Below are 12786 nucleotides of genomic sequence, written 5' to 3'. Positions count from 1 at the left end.
GGCGGGGGCCCCCCCCGGGTGAGGGCCCCTGCCGATGACCGACACAACAATTTGACAGTGCGTGTCATCAGTCACCTGGCCCTGCAGCTCCTCCACAGCCACTCACAAATCCTCCTAGAGGAACACCCTGCTTATGAATCGAGAAGAAAACAAAGTCCTGCAAATAATCAGCAGCGGGACAAGAACCCTGAATAAGGGAGTGACGGGAGTGCCACCAGAGGCCCTGTGTGGTGAGCAGATGCCACCGCAGGTGAGCAGAGGGCCCTGGCATGGATTGTGAAGTAGGGGAGATGCCCAGACCTCCTTAGCAGTGAGGCAGCTGGAAGCCTCACCGTGAAACCTGGGCCTAAGTGTTTTGGCCACAAAAAAAAAAAGTTGTCATCATTAAGCATTGGAAGTCGGGGCCAGCTGGTGGGGTGGTGGTGAAGGTGGCTAGATCCCACGTGGCCAACTGTGATTCAAGTCCTGGACCTGGTGGCTTGAGAAACATGCGGGGGACTGGGTGTGCATGCCCCTACTCCCGAGATCGGGGGATGGAGGAGAAGGGACTGAGCTGTGGCCAGGAGGTGGGGTGAAATCACCTGGGGGGTGTGTATATGTGATTTTTCACCCTCCTCCCCTGACAAGCATGTGTCCTATAGGGAAAATAAAAACGAGGTGCAGGTTGCTTAGTGAGTTCAAATCACAGCTTGTCGCTGGCTGTGTGACGTGGAGGTTACGGCACCACCCTGCCCAGTGTCCCCATCTCTGAAGTGGGCATGATCACAGCGTTTACCTCAGAGTTGTTGGAAATTAATATATGTAAAGCACTTAAGTGAGTGACTGGCTTATAGTAAGCAAATGTCATGCATGTCATTCTCTTGGGAAAACAGAATTGATTTGCATGGTCTCAGCCTGAAAATGAAAAAATGTGGCAGAGAAGAAAGAGTCGAGAGCCCCAAACTTAGGGGTGAAAATCAAGCCAGGGCAGAGTAGGGTCACCAGCACCCCGCTGTCTGCTTCTAGGGCTGTCCAGTCGGAGGGGTGGCACCTGCACTCGGCGCATGCCCGCCTTCACCAGCTGTTTAATTGGATTGCCTCAGCTCGCAGTGCAGGGACCAGAGAACATGGCTTGGCTTTCACCGATGAGAGCGGTGGACTTCTTTTAGAGATTTCTGCTGTTGAGCAAGTGCGCTCACCAGAAAGAGAGAGAGCGCGCGACAGAAGCAAGAAGCCACCCCCTAGGAAGGATGGCCATCCCTTCTCCTCCATTCTCCTCTCCTCCATTCTCCTCTCGGGATCTTGGGCACGCATGCACACACACCTGGCATGAGTTTTAAGGCACTGGGTCTGGGACTTAAACTGCAGTTGATTATGTGGAAGTCCATGCTGGTCCCAAGGATGGTGGGCTTTAAAAAAGCGGTTAGTTCTAAACATCTGACACGCATTTTCCCACTTAATCCTCCCAATGACCCTCTGAAGCAGGGGTTGTGACAATCTTCAGTTTACAAATGGGGCAACCCAGGCCCTGAGGGTATATTATGGCCTGAGGTTGCCCAGCTGGGGAGGGAGGGAGCCCAGGGGTCCTGCTCCAGGGTCTGGGGGAGAAGGTGCTTAGCGAGGTTTTGTGACGTGCTCTTCTGCCTCCCGCATGCCTACGAACAGAGGTCACAGCCTCGGATGCCCACCCGGGGTCCCCACGTACCTGTCTCTGGGCCGTGATCCAGAGCGGGAGCACGCCATTGTCCCACCACTCGGTCTTGTTCTGCGTGGTCTTGAAGGAGTACTTCAGGCCCGTCTCTGTGTTGAACATCATGTTGTGAATGACTCCGTGGTCTTCAATCCAGCGACCTAGGGGATGAAGGGGGTCAATAGGTCAGCTCGGAACGCGTTCCTGGGGCGTGGCTGGCTTTGAGGGCGCAGGCTGCGTGATTCCACAGGGAGGAGCTCGGGGGCGTCTCTGGGTGGTCGGTGACGTAGGGATGTTTGCAGTCTGCATGGAGTCTTGCCTGCCAGCTGGGCTTTCCTTCTGGAAGGATCCAGGCAGGGGGCAAACCGGAAAGAGGACGGAGTCTGGAGAGGGTAAGCTGGCGTATGTAAGAGCTGAGGCGGAGTCGGGTCGACTGATTATTTGAATTGCTTTTGATTATGCTGTTTCCCCTTAGATTCTGCCTTTCTTTGCATTCACTCTTGTGCAGAGGGTGGGGCCTGCGCAGCCCGGGTTGGTGTGGGTTCCACAGGGGAGCCAGGGGCTGGTTCTGGAAGGAAAGACATGAGAAGCCTGCAGGGCGAGCTTGCCCGGACGTGTCCAGCCCTGGGAAAGGGAAGTGGGCGGGGAGGAGCGCTGGGAGCCCTGGAAGAAAAGATTCACCGATCCCCGCCCAGGGGAGTCAGCACCGTGCAGCACCGGACTCGGAGTGGTGCGGAACACACGTCCCCAGCCCTTTCCTACAGGCAGCACCTCCGTGCCCGAGGTAGTGCCACCCAGTTCCCCGCTGCTAGTCACACCTACACTAGTCCCCCCGTGCTGACTTCCAGCCAGGCCTTGGAGCTCTGTCCCCATGGCCGGTTACTGATTACCTTCTCTAGTCCCTGAGACTTTTAGAAAAAGGGCCAGGGGCTAGCAGGTGGCCTGGTGGTTAAGGCTCTGGATCCCACATAGCCAACTGTGTGGTTCGAATCCTAGACCTGGGGCTTGAAAAACGTGCCAGGCACATGTGCATGTGAGCCCCAAGTCCCAAGAGGAGCGTGGGGACGCTCCTGTGGCGTGGTCATCCTTCCTGGGGCGTTTTCTCATCTCTCTCGCGCTCTGCCTCTCTCCATTGAGCACGCAAGCCCTATAGCAAAGGTCTTAAAAACACACAAAAACTTAAAAAAAAAAAAAAAGAAAAGGAAAAAAGACTAGACTTGAAACAAGGAATGCCTAAATTTGAACATGGGACCTGCCTTTACTAGGTGTTTCGGGAAGTCCCTGATTCCCACGTTGAGTGCAAGTTTAGAAAGCCGGTATTCGGAGAGGCCCGCCCTCCCCTCCGGAGTGGTGACCCCTCCGCGCCCAGCTGACAGACCTGTGACAGTCCCAGCCCTGCACACTCGGCGTGTGCACTTGCCATCATTCGTTTTAAACAGAAAACCAATCCCCGCAACCCTCTGCTTTCTTCCAGCAATACGATTCCTATCTTTATCTCTCTTCCCTCAAGTGAAGAAGAAAACCAGTTCCATTTGGCCCTTCAGCCCTAGGGGCCATGGTGTGCAATAAATGGAAAGCCTAGGAGGCTAGATGGTGGTGTGGTGGTGAAATACGACGTGCTGTGAGGCTGACCGTCATGGGAAGGTTGCTGGTTCGAGTCCAGAGACCTCCCTGTGTGTGCCAGGCACACGCGTGCCCATGCTCTGGGTTGGGCCAGAGCCGGAGGGGGCCGGAGTGCTGAGGCCTGCTGGGGGTGCTCTCTGCCTCTCGCTCATGGAAGAAATGAATAAACTTAATAAAACAACACAAAGAAGAAGCTTAAGAATTGCACGCAGTGTGGCGAGGAGGCGGGTGCGGGGGCACGTGGGACCCGATTCTGAGAGGGCCCCACTGGGGCAGCTCCGACCCACACTCTGTCTACACTCCTGGTGCAGTTGGCCTGGCGGCCTGCTTGTTCTCGCTGACCTGGCCCCCTCCTCCCTGGGAGCAGCAGAGGTGAGCACCGCCTGCCCAGCTGGCCCCAGTGACCAGTGGGGTGCCATGGCTGGCAGGGCAGGGTGTGTGGGAGGACCTTGAAAGGTGTCGCTTCCTGTCCTGCCTAGGCTGTGAAGGGGGAGTCACAGGAACTTCCAGTCAAAGCAGTTCAGTTAAAGTGGGGAGACCGTCTCGGGGTGGCTTCACACGGCTCCAGCCGCCTTCGTCCTGCCCGGAAAGAGCCCCACTTCGCTGCTGGTGTTGAGGGTGACAGGAAGGCCAGGCACCCCCCGGGGGGAGTTGGGTCTCAGAGGGGTTGCGCAGAGCCAGAGGGGCAGGGCTCTGTCCTGGGGCAGGGCTCGGGGTTGGAGGAGAGTGAGCGGGAGTCCCGCGGGGAGTATTGGGAGGCGGCAGAAGATTCATTCGCCCTCCTGCCCCTGACCTGTGCTGGGAGACAGTGGGAACTGGACGGGACGGGACAGAATGGAACAAACCGTAACAGAAAGAGGAGCAGTTTTCTGCCCTGCCTGAAGCCCGAGTCCAATGGGAGAGAGCCGCATCCAATAGTCACACCCGCGAACGCGCGTCCTGCTAAGTGGCCCCAGGAGAGCACCTGCCGGTGAGGGACCGCAGGAGGCCCGAGCCAGCTGGGAGAAAGAGGGGGCCGGGAAGGTCGGGAAGGGCTCTGCGGTGTATGTGAGTGGGCCCCGATGTCTCCGAGCACCCAGGAAGGCCAGCGTGGGGGGGAGACGGAGGCGAGGGCGGCCTTGCCTTTTCTGCTGTGCCGGTTTAGCTCCGCGTAGACAGAGCGCTCCGCAGGTAGTTCTTGCGGGAGGGGAGCCCGGGAAGCCCCGCTGGGGAGCGGGAGGCGGGCGGGAAGGGAGGCCCCAGCGGGAGCAGCGGGGTTTGGGCACCGGGTCGGGCGCTGGGAATCCGTGGAGCGCGAGTCTGAGTTAGCGCCTGAGGGTGGGAGCAGCGGGCTCGCAGGATCCACGCTTCTTCATGCAGGGCTGACTCTGGGGTGAGGAGGGGTGAGGCGTGCCCTCCAGTGTCATGGAATCATGGCCCCAAAGACGTGCATGCTCTAACCCCCAGAACGGCGGAAGATGCACCCTTGCGTGGCAAAAGGGCCTTGGCGGGTGCCATGAAGTGGATCTCCCAGGCAGAGACGGTCCTGGGTTCCCCAGGTGGGCCCCATGGTGTAATCCCAACGGTCTCCACAAGAGGGAGCCAGGTGGCCTGGAGTCTGAAAAGTGAGGACAGAACCGGGCTTGGGGTGATGCTGTGACGCTGAGGGAGGGCTGCAAGCCCAGGTGTGCAGTGGCCGGGAGAAGCTGGAAAAGGCAAGGAAAATCCTCCCCTGGAGCCCCAGGGAACGCAACCTGCCGGCATATTGACTCTGGGCGAGCAAAACTGATTTCGGACTTCTGAGCTCCGGAATTGCAAGAGAGTAGGTCTGCGTTGTTTGAAGACCCTCCCGTCTCCAGCGCCATTCTCCCACACCCCCCACCACCACCCCGTGAGCGCCTCTCAACTAAGGACACTGCATGAGCTTGTTCCCTTTGTGGGTAGCACTATTCCACGCCCCGGGGCATCTTCACTTCTTTCCCTCCTGACAGGAGGACGGGAACTTAGACCCCTCCCAGAGTGAGTTAGGGAGTAACAGACGCAGAAGTGCAGGCGGGGGGTGTGCAGCCCGTGGCCAGCCCCTCTTCAGACTGCAGGTGTAAGGTGAGTGTGCGTTTTACCCTGCACTTGGCACTTCATGGTCATCGCAAAGGCCAGGGTGCTTCATGCCTCACTTTGCTGACTCACGGGGTGAGGCGAGGACAGAGCATCAGAGTGGAGCAGGCCGGCAGGGCTGCAGCTGTTCTGAAATTAAGAAAGGCCTCATGGGGCCAGCAGTGGTGTGCTGGTTAAGGCGCTGGACTGCCACATGGCTGACTGTGGTTGGAGTCCCAGGCCTTCTCTCTCTCTCTCTCTGGTGAGCACGTGTGCCCCGCAGCAAATTAAAATAATAGTGATAGAGAAGAAGATTCCTCATGGCTCCTGAGAACTAGTGATTTCAGGGAAAAAAGCAAAATGAAGATTTCTTACTGATAATTCAGCCTCCAGCCCACAAACTTGAGTGGTAGGGAGCTCCTCTAGCCTTCTCTCTATCTCTGTCTCTGTGTCTCTGTCTCTCTCTGCTTCTGTCTTCTCATTTTTTGGTAATTTTTCCTTTTAAAAATTTTTAAAGGTAAACTAGTGATTTTGCACCACGTGTTTTTCTATTTTGTGCGTTTTAAAAAAATAATTGTTTTTAGTTTTTCATTTTTTTCCTTCTTTGTTTTCTCTGTTTCTTTGTTGTTGTTCTCTCTCTGTTTCCTTTTCTTTTTCTTTGATCTCATCTCTCTGCTCCTCACTCTCCATTCACTGTGTTTCTAGACGGATCTAAGGGAACTGTAGCCGAACATCCAAATACTGTTAGGGTTAACACATTCCTCGATAGCCACTGAGTCTGCTGCGCAAAGGGACCACAATGGAACGGCAAAGCGATTCCAGATCAGCTCTTCCTGCACGCTCCTGAACGCTCAGACTGAATTCAATACAGACACACAGAAATAAGAGTTCAGAAACTAAGAAAATGGCCAACTTAATCATAGGGACAAGTCTGGAGTTGAATATTATATCCCAGAATTGAATCGGAAATCAACCACAACAGAAGATGAAGTACACGAGACGGAATTGATGAAGTAGAATTTTATGACTTTTGACTAAAACATTGCTGATTTTCTTTTAGGCCCTGTTGTCCGGTTTTAAAGATTTGTGTCTCGTCTTGAGATGTCGATAGGTTTATGTACCTACCATTTGAACAGAATCCTAACTTGTTTCCTGGCTTTAAGTTTTAAGCAAAGTTCCTTAGGATTTCTTTGATTTAAGTTAAAACTGCTTTTCTTGAAATTACCAGCTGAACTTGCTATTGAAAGTAGATTATTTAAGAAATTGTGTGATCAATACAATGTGGGGGGAAAAGGAATGGAAGGACAACTGTAGACACCAGAGATAGTGTGAGAAGAGGGTGGGAAAGGACAGAGGGTCAGACATAGGAGTAAATATATATATATATGAACCTAGAAATGGAAAATTTTTGACGATATTTTGTATGCTGTGACAATGCTTAGGGAATGAATGAAAATTAGGTTAAAAAAAAGTTTCAGGAAGGGACCAGCAGTTAGCATAATGGCTATGTTGCTGGACTCCCATGTAGTCGACCGCGGTTCGCATCCCGGACCTGGTGTCTTAAAACTCACGCCGGGCGCGTGTGCGTGCGTGCCCAAGATCCCGAGAGGAGAATGGAGGAGAAGGGATGGCCATCCCCCCGGGGGTGATTTCTCGCTTTCTGTCTCTCTGTCTCTCTCTGTCTGTCTGGCGAGCGTATGTGACCTATGGCAAAACAAAAACAAACAAAAATACCTCTCCAAAAGAAAGTGATAATGATAAATAAAATTAAATAATTCTAAAAAAATTAAAAAGGCCTCTAAGAGTACACTCTGACCACGTGCTGAGTTGTGGGAGGTTTGTGTGAGGAATGGCCAGGCGAGAAGCCAGGAGTGGGTATTTGAAGGGGTCGGGGGACTCAAGGAAGCCAGGACTGAGTGTGTGGGGGGGTGCACCTGTTTGCATCTTGTACCTGCAGGTGCCGAGACCCGGCTGAGCTTTGAGAGCGTTTGACGGCCCTTGCTGTCTGTCTGTAACCAGCTGCAGACATAGACTCCCTCCTCCAGCTTTCCTCTCTTTGCGACTGTGAGAAGCCGCAGGGCAGTTTGGCTGCTCACAGTGAGCCTGATGTTTGGGCCGTGCATGGGGGAGCAGGGCTAGGAGGGAGCCCGAGGCATTACTTGGTCTCCAGGGTCTTTGTTCCCAAGCTGGCCTTGGCTTCAGATCATCCCAGGGCCCGCCCCAGACTTACTGAACTGGGGTCACCTGGGCAGGGCCTGGGACGCGAGAAACTGGATTTTCATCTAGGACGGGGATCCCTAGGCTGTCCTAAGTGCTGATATCTGTGCCCCCCGCCCCCAGCCTGGGACCTGGTCTGTGGCCTGGGGTGTAATTGTCACGACAGTCAGTCAGTCCCTTCCCTCTGAGTAATTGCTTTAAATATTCATTCCTGGTTTCTCCTCGGACCCCTCAGACAGCCCTCCCATGACTCAGCACTGGTCAGTGTTCCCATCAGAGGCCTCTCTTCATTGCAGAGCATGTAAAAAGCTCCAGGCTGGGGCTAGCAGGTGGCATGGTAGTTAGGGCACTGGCCTCCCACATGGCTGACTGTGTTTCAAGTCCTGGACCTAGCAGCTTGCTTTCTCACTTTCTCTCTCTCTGGTGAACACTGCTGCCCTATAACAAATTCAAAATCATAATAGTACTAAATAAATTAAATAATTCTTAAAAAAACAAAACAACAGAAAAACTTCCAGGCTGTGGCTAGCAGGTGGCATAGTAGTTAAAGCATTGGACTCCCATATGGCCCACTGTGGTTCTAGTCCCAGACCTGGTGGCTTGAACATCACATCCTGTGCATGTGTGCCCAAAGTGCCAGGGGGAAGATAGAAAGGGATTGCACCATGGCCACCCCCCGGGGTGATTTCTCACTTTTCCCGTCTGTCTCTGGTGAGTACACGTGCCTTACGGCAAAGATCACAAAACAGAAACAAAAAGCCTCCAGGTGACGTTCAAGTGTGGACGAGTTTGGGTACTGGAATTGAGGGGCTGGGGACATCGAGGTGGCATGGAGCCACGCAGGGGGCCAGATGCTGTGGTGGGAGCCAACGTGGCAGGCCATCGGGCTGGTGGGCACAGAGTCTGGGCAGCCTGTCGAGCCCCGCATGGAGAACAGCACCTGAGCTCAGCTAGCCAGCCGCGGCTTAGCTCAGAGCAGGCAACGCTGAGTCCACTTGTAATCCCGGCACAAGTGAACGAATTTAGTATGATGCAGGGTGAGCTTCAAAAGGAATGCCAGTGTGGTTTGGTCGAGAATGTGTGCTCAGTCACGGCCTTAGAACCCCATGGTGGGGACCAGCAGATGGCGTAGTGGTTATGTCACTGGACTCCCACACAGTTGACCACGACTCGAGTCCTGGACCGGGCAGCTTAAAACTCACACTGAGTGCGTGCGTGTGTGTGTGTGTGTGTGCCCACGATCCTGAGAGGAGAATGGAGGAGAAGGGAAGGGACTGCAGCATGGCCATCCCCCTGGGGGTGATTTCTCGCTTTCTGTCTTTCTCTGTCTCTCAGGTGAGCACATGTGCCCTATAGCAAAAATCTCTCTCTCTCAAAACAAAAACAAAAACAAAACCCAATGCAAAAATCCTCACGCTTGGCACATGTGTATGTGTGTGTGTGTGTTTGTGTGTGTGTGTGCGTGCCCAAGATCCCAAGAGGGGAATTGAGAAGGGATTGGGGCGTGGCCATCCCCCTGGAGGCGATTTCTCCCTTTCTGTCTTTCCTGTGAGCACATGTGCCCTGTAGCAAAACATCTCTCAAAAACAAAAACAAACAACAACAACCCCCCAAAAGCCCCCAAAAAACCAAAAACCAACCAACCAAACAAAAAAACAACCCATGGTGGGCAGATGTCCAATCCTAAATGTCTCAGCTCCGACAGGGCCTGTCTGCCCAGAGCTTGTCTGGGAGGATGGACCCGCAGGCTGGGCTGGAGCGGGACACAGCTGGGAGAGGAGCGGTGAGCAGGGCTGCCTGGCCCTCCCGGAGGTTGCTATTCAGAGTGAGGTTCTAGGATCAGTTCAGAGTCCTGACTGCCACGAGCCCTGGATGGCAATCTGCCTTTTAATAAGGCTAAGCTTTTGCACAGCAAAGTTTGAAAAATACTGGGCTGGGAGACCCAGGGGACCCCAAGATTCTCTCAAAAGTAGGGAAGGAAACAGATTACAGATAGACTTTCTCTCTGTCCCCCTCTGTCTCCGCCACCCCTCCTCCCTGCTCCTCTCCGTCTTTGTCATCTTTGAAGACTCATGGGTGTTTATTTATATAATGTCACACAATCAATTCTAGTCACTTTTATTGCTGATGTTCAAATTTCCCCCAGTCTGGCTAGTGGGAGCTCTAACAGGCTGTCCCTGTGAGCCCACAGGGTCTTTTTCCCCCCACTCAATAGTTTTTAGTCTTTATTTTAAACTTTCATTATGGAAAATTCAGTTCTTTCTACTTGTTTATATTCGATAATGAACCCCTCTGTACCTATCACCTGCTTCCACGACTTTTAGCTCGTACCAAGCTGGGCGATTTTAGAGCAGATCTCTTCTAATAGTTAGCTAGTGTTCAGATTTCCCTAACTCTCTCAAATGAGTTTTTAAAATAGTTGTTTCACTTGAATCAAGGTCAAAACAAGTACATTATTGATTTTTAGCCCAGCCTTGAAAGTAAGCGTGGGCCAGCTCTGTGGCCTCATATTTAAGGCAGCTGGATCCCACCTGGCTGGCCATGCAGTTCGAATCCTCAACCTGGTAGCTTGGAAAACATGCCAGGTGCATTTGTGTGCCTGCTCAAAATCCAGAAGGGAGGGAGAGATGGAGAAGGGATTGCGGTGTGACCGCGACCCGCAGGGAGTGCTTCCTCTCCCTGTCTCTCTGGTAAGTGTAGGTGCCCTCTGGCAGAAAAAACAAAACAAAACAAACAAACAAACAAAAACCAGAAAAGCAGCACCAGTGCAAGGGTTCAGGTGGCCTTCCCCGTCAGCCTGGACGTGAAGAGCCCCACTAAGCTCGCGGCTGAAGTTCTGCAAGAAGCCGAAGCCACTGAAAGCCACTTAAAGGGCGTCTTTCAGACTGGCCCAGGGTGAATCTTCACCCACTCCATGTAAGTGGAGAGAGCCTCTTCCTGGGACCAGCAGTTAGCGTAATGGCTGTGTCGCTGGACTCCCATGTAGTCGACCGCGGCTCGCGTCCCGGACCCGGTGGCTTAAAACTCACGCCGGGCGCTTGTGCGTGTGTACCCAAGATCCCGAGAGGAGAATGGAGGAGAAGGGATTGCGGCATGGCCATCCCCCCTGGGGGGTGATTTCTCACTTTCTGTCTCTCTGTCTCTCTCTGTCTGTTTTTGCACCTTATAGCAAAAACCTCTCAAAAAAAAAAAGAAAAGAAAAAAAGAGGGAGCCTCTTCCTCATAGCCAGGGTCTCCTTGACTCAGAACTCACTTCTCTAAGAGCAGAAATGGGTTCTGCTGTTGGTCATGTCATGGGAACTGCAGGGCCTGGTCCTGGGTCACTCAGTGACAGGGAGGCTGGCTGTGAAGGGCCCAGACCTGTCCTCTCAGTGTCCGTAGAGGAGGTTTCAAGCCAGCAGGATTTGGTGTGGTCAGAGCACTGGCAGAAGACAGTTTCATCTCTCCACCTGCTACTTCTAGACCACGTGACTCGTGGGTCTCCTTAGGCACACGCTCGCGAGGGCACACCTTACTTGGGAGCCTCTAGTAGACGTAGCCAGTGGGTCCTCGAGCCCGTCCTGGCTCTGGCCTGTTTCCTCTGAGCGGCGTCAACTTTGGGATACAGGGAGGGAGCTCTGATGGGGAAGTTAGCCCTGGAGTTGGGGAGGAGGAGATGATGCAGGGCTGAGATCCTGAAGTTAGAGGAAGCCTCGGAGGGTCAGCCCTCTGCTGCTGTGTGGGAACTCATCCCCAAACTCGTTACCTCACAGGTTCTGGTGTCCGGAGTCTAGGCGTGGCCTCGTGGGGTGGCTCCAGCTCAGCGCCCCTCCTGAGGTTGCAGCCCAGCTGTCTTCCGGGACCGAAGCCCTTTGAAGATGGGGTTGGGGCTGCAGGGCCTGCCTTCCGCTCACTCACGGGGTTCTTTCCTGCTGTCGGCCAGAGCCCTCAGTTCCTCATCACCTGAGTCCCTCCCTAGGCTGCCCGAGTGTCCGTAAACGCAGCAGCTGAATACCCCTGAGACGATGACAGAAAACACTGAGATGGAAGCTGTGGTCTTTTATAACCTGGTCTCAGAAACGACTTCCCGCTTTTTTTTTTAAAGAAAGATTTTAGCTATAGGGCATGTGTGCTCGCCAGAGACACAGAGACAGAAAGCGAGAACTCACTCTCCAGTGGGATGGCCACACCACAATCCCTTCTCCTGTTGGGATTTTGGACATGCATGCACACGCACCCAGCATGGTTTAAGCCACTGGGTCCAGGACTCGAACTGTGGTCAACTACGTGGAAGTGCACTGATGACCGGCCCAGTGACATCCCCCTTTGCTGAGTCCCCTGGTTCGCAGACCAGTGCCGGTCCCCGGGCAGGGGGCTCCACAGTGGGTACCAGGGGGTGGGGCCTGACGAGCCTGGGCGCAGGGCTGCCGTGATCATCAGTCAGGGGCTCTCAGCTCTGACTACATTTGGGAATGATTTTAAAAAACACTTATGCCACACACCACTCTAGACTCACTAAATCAAGACCAGATATGGTGGAGTCATTAATCATTTCGCTCTCTGGTCTTTATAATAATTTTCCTCCTGGGGAACGTCTGTGGAAGACAGAGATGGGAAAAGAGATTCTAAGAAGCATCTTGAAAATAATTCTGCTTTGGTGTTTGTCTTAAGGGATGCAGTAAACACTTCAATTGCCTTTAATCACGCTGAGACGCCGACTGCTGTTCTCGGAGCGCAGCGCCCAGCCAGGATGGGGCCACACGGCAGAACTGGTTTATATGCCACATTTACAACAGATGAATGTCGCGAGCCCACCCTCGGGGGCCTCACAATTCCGAGGGTTGGACGGGTCCATAAGTTGGAGGAAAGGAAGCCAGAGTGTGGTAGGTGTTGGTGAGTCTGGTAGGGGTTGGCGTGGTGTAAGTAAAACCTCACGTGACCCACATCAGACCCTGCGGACCAGTGCCCGCCTCCTTGGCCCCTCCCTGTCATAAATCTGCCTAATATCGCTGTGGCCTGGGTTCTGGTTTCAGGCCTGCTGTGAGTTCCTTGAGACCCAGAGGTACCCCATCACCTTTGGACTAGTTAAGACTGGCCCTCCCTGTGTGGTTGAAGTAGCCCCCTCGTTCCTCATCTCAGTGACCCCGAACCCAACATGCCCTCTGACTGCTGACCATAACACAACCTAATGGTCAAAAAAAAAAAAAAAAAAACACAAAAAAAAA

General features: G+C 53.6%; 1 protein-coding gene across 1 annotated transcript in view; it reads right to left on the bottom strand.

The window, feature by feature from the left end:
- LOC102498536 (ectonucleotide pyrophosphatase/phosphodiesterase family member 7-like) overlaps window positions 1–12786 on the bottom strand; it is a 53508-nt gene that overhangs the window by 23693 nt on the left and 17029 nt on the right. Inside the window, exon 2 of the mRNA XM_006140715.1 lies at window positions 1685–1830. Within this exon, the coding sequence (XP_006140777.1) occupies window positions 1685–1830 (146 nt within the window). The remainder of the gene's footprint in view (window positions 1–1684; window positions 1831–12786) is intronic.

This window comes from Tupaia chinensis, unplaced genomic scaffold, assembly GCF_000334495.1.
Source record: "Tupaia chinensis unplaced genomic scaffold, TupChi_1.0 Scaffold000042_1, whole genome shotgun sequence".
NCBI classification, from domain to species: domain Eukaryota; kingdom Metazoa; phylum Chordata; class Mammalia; order Scandentia; family Tupaiidae; genus Tupaia; species Tupaia belangeri.
Note: the sequence above shows the minus strand (reverse complement) of the source record. Positions and strands in the feature narration are given on the sequence as shown.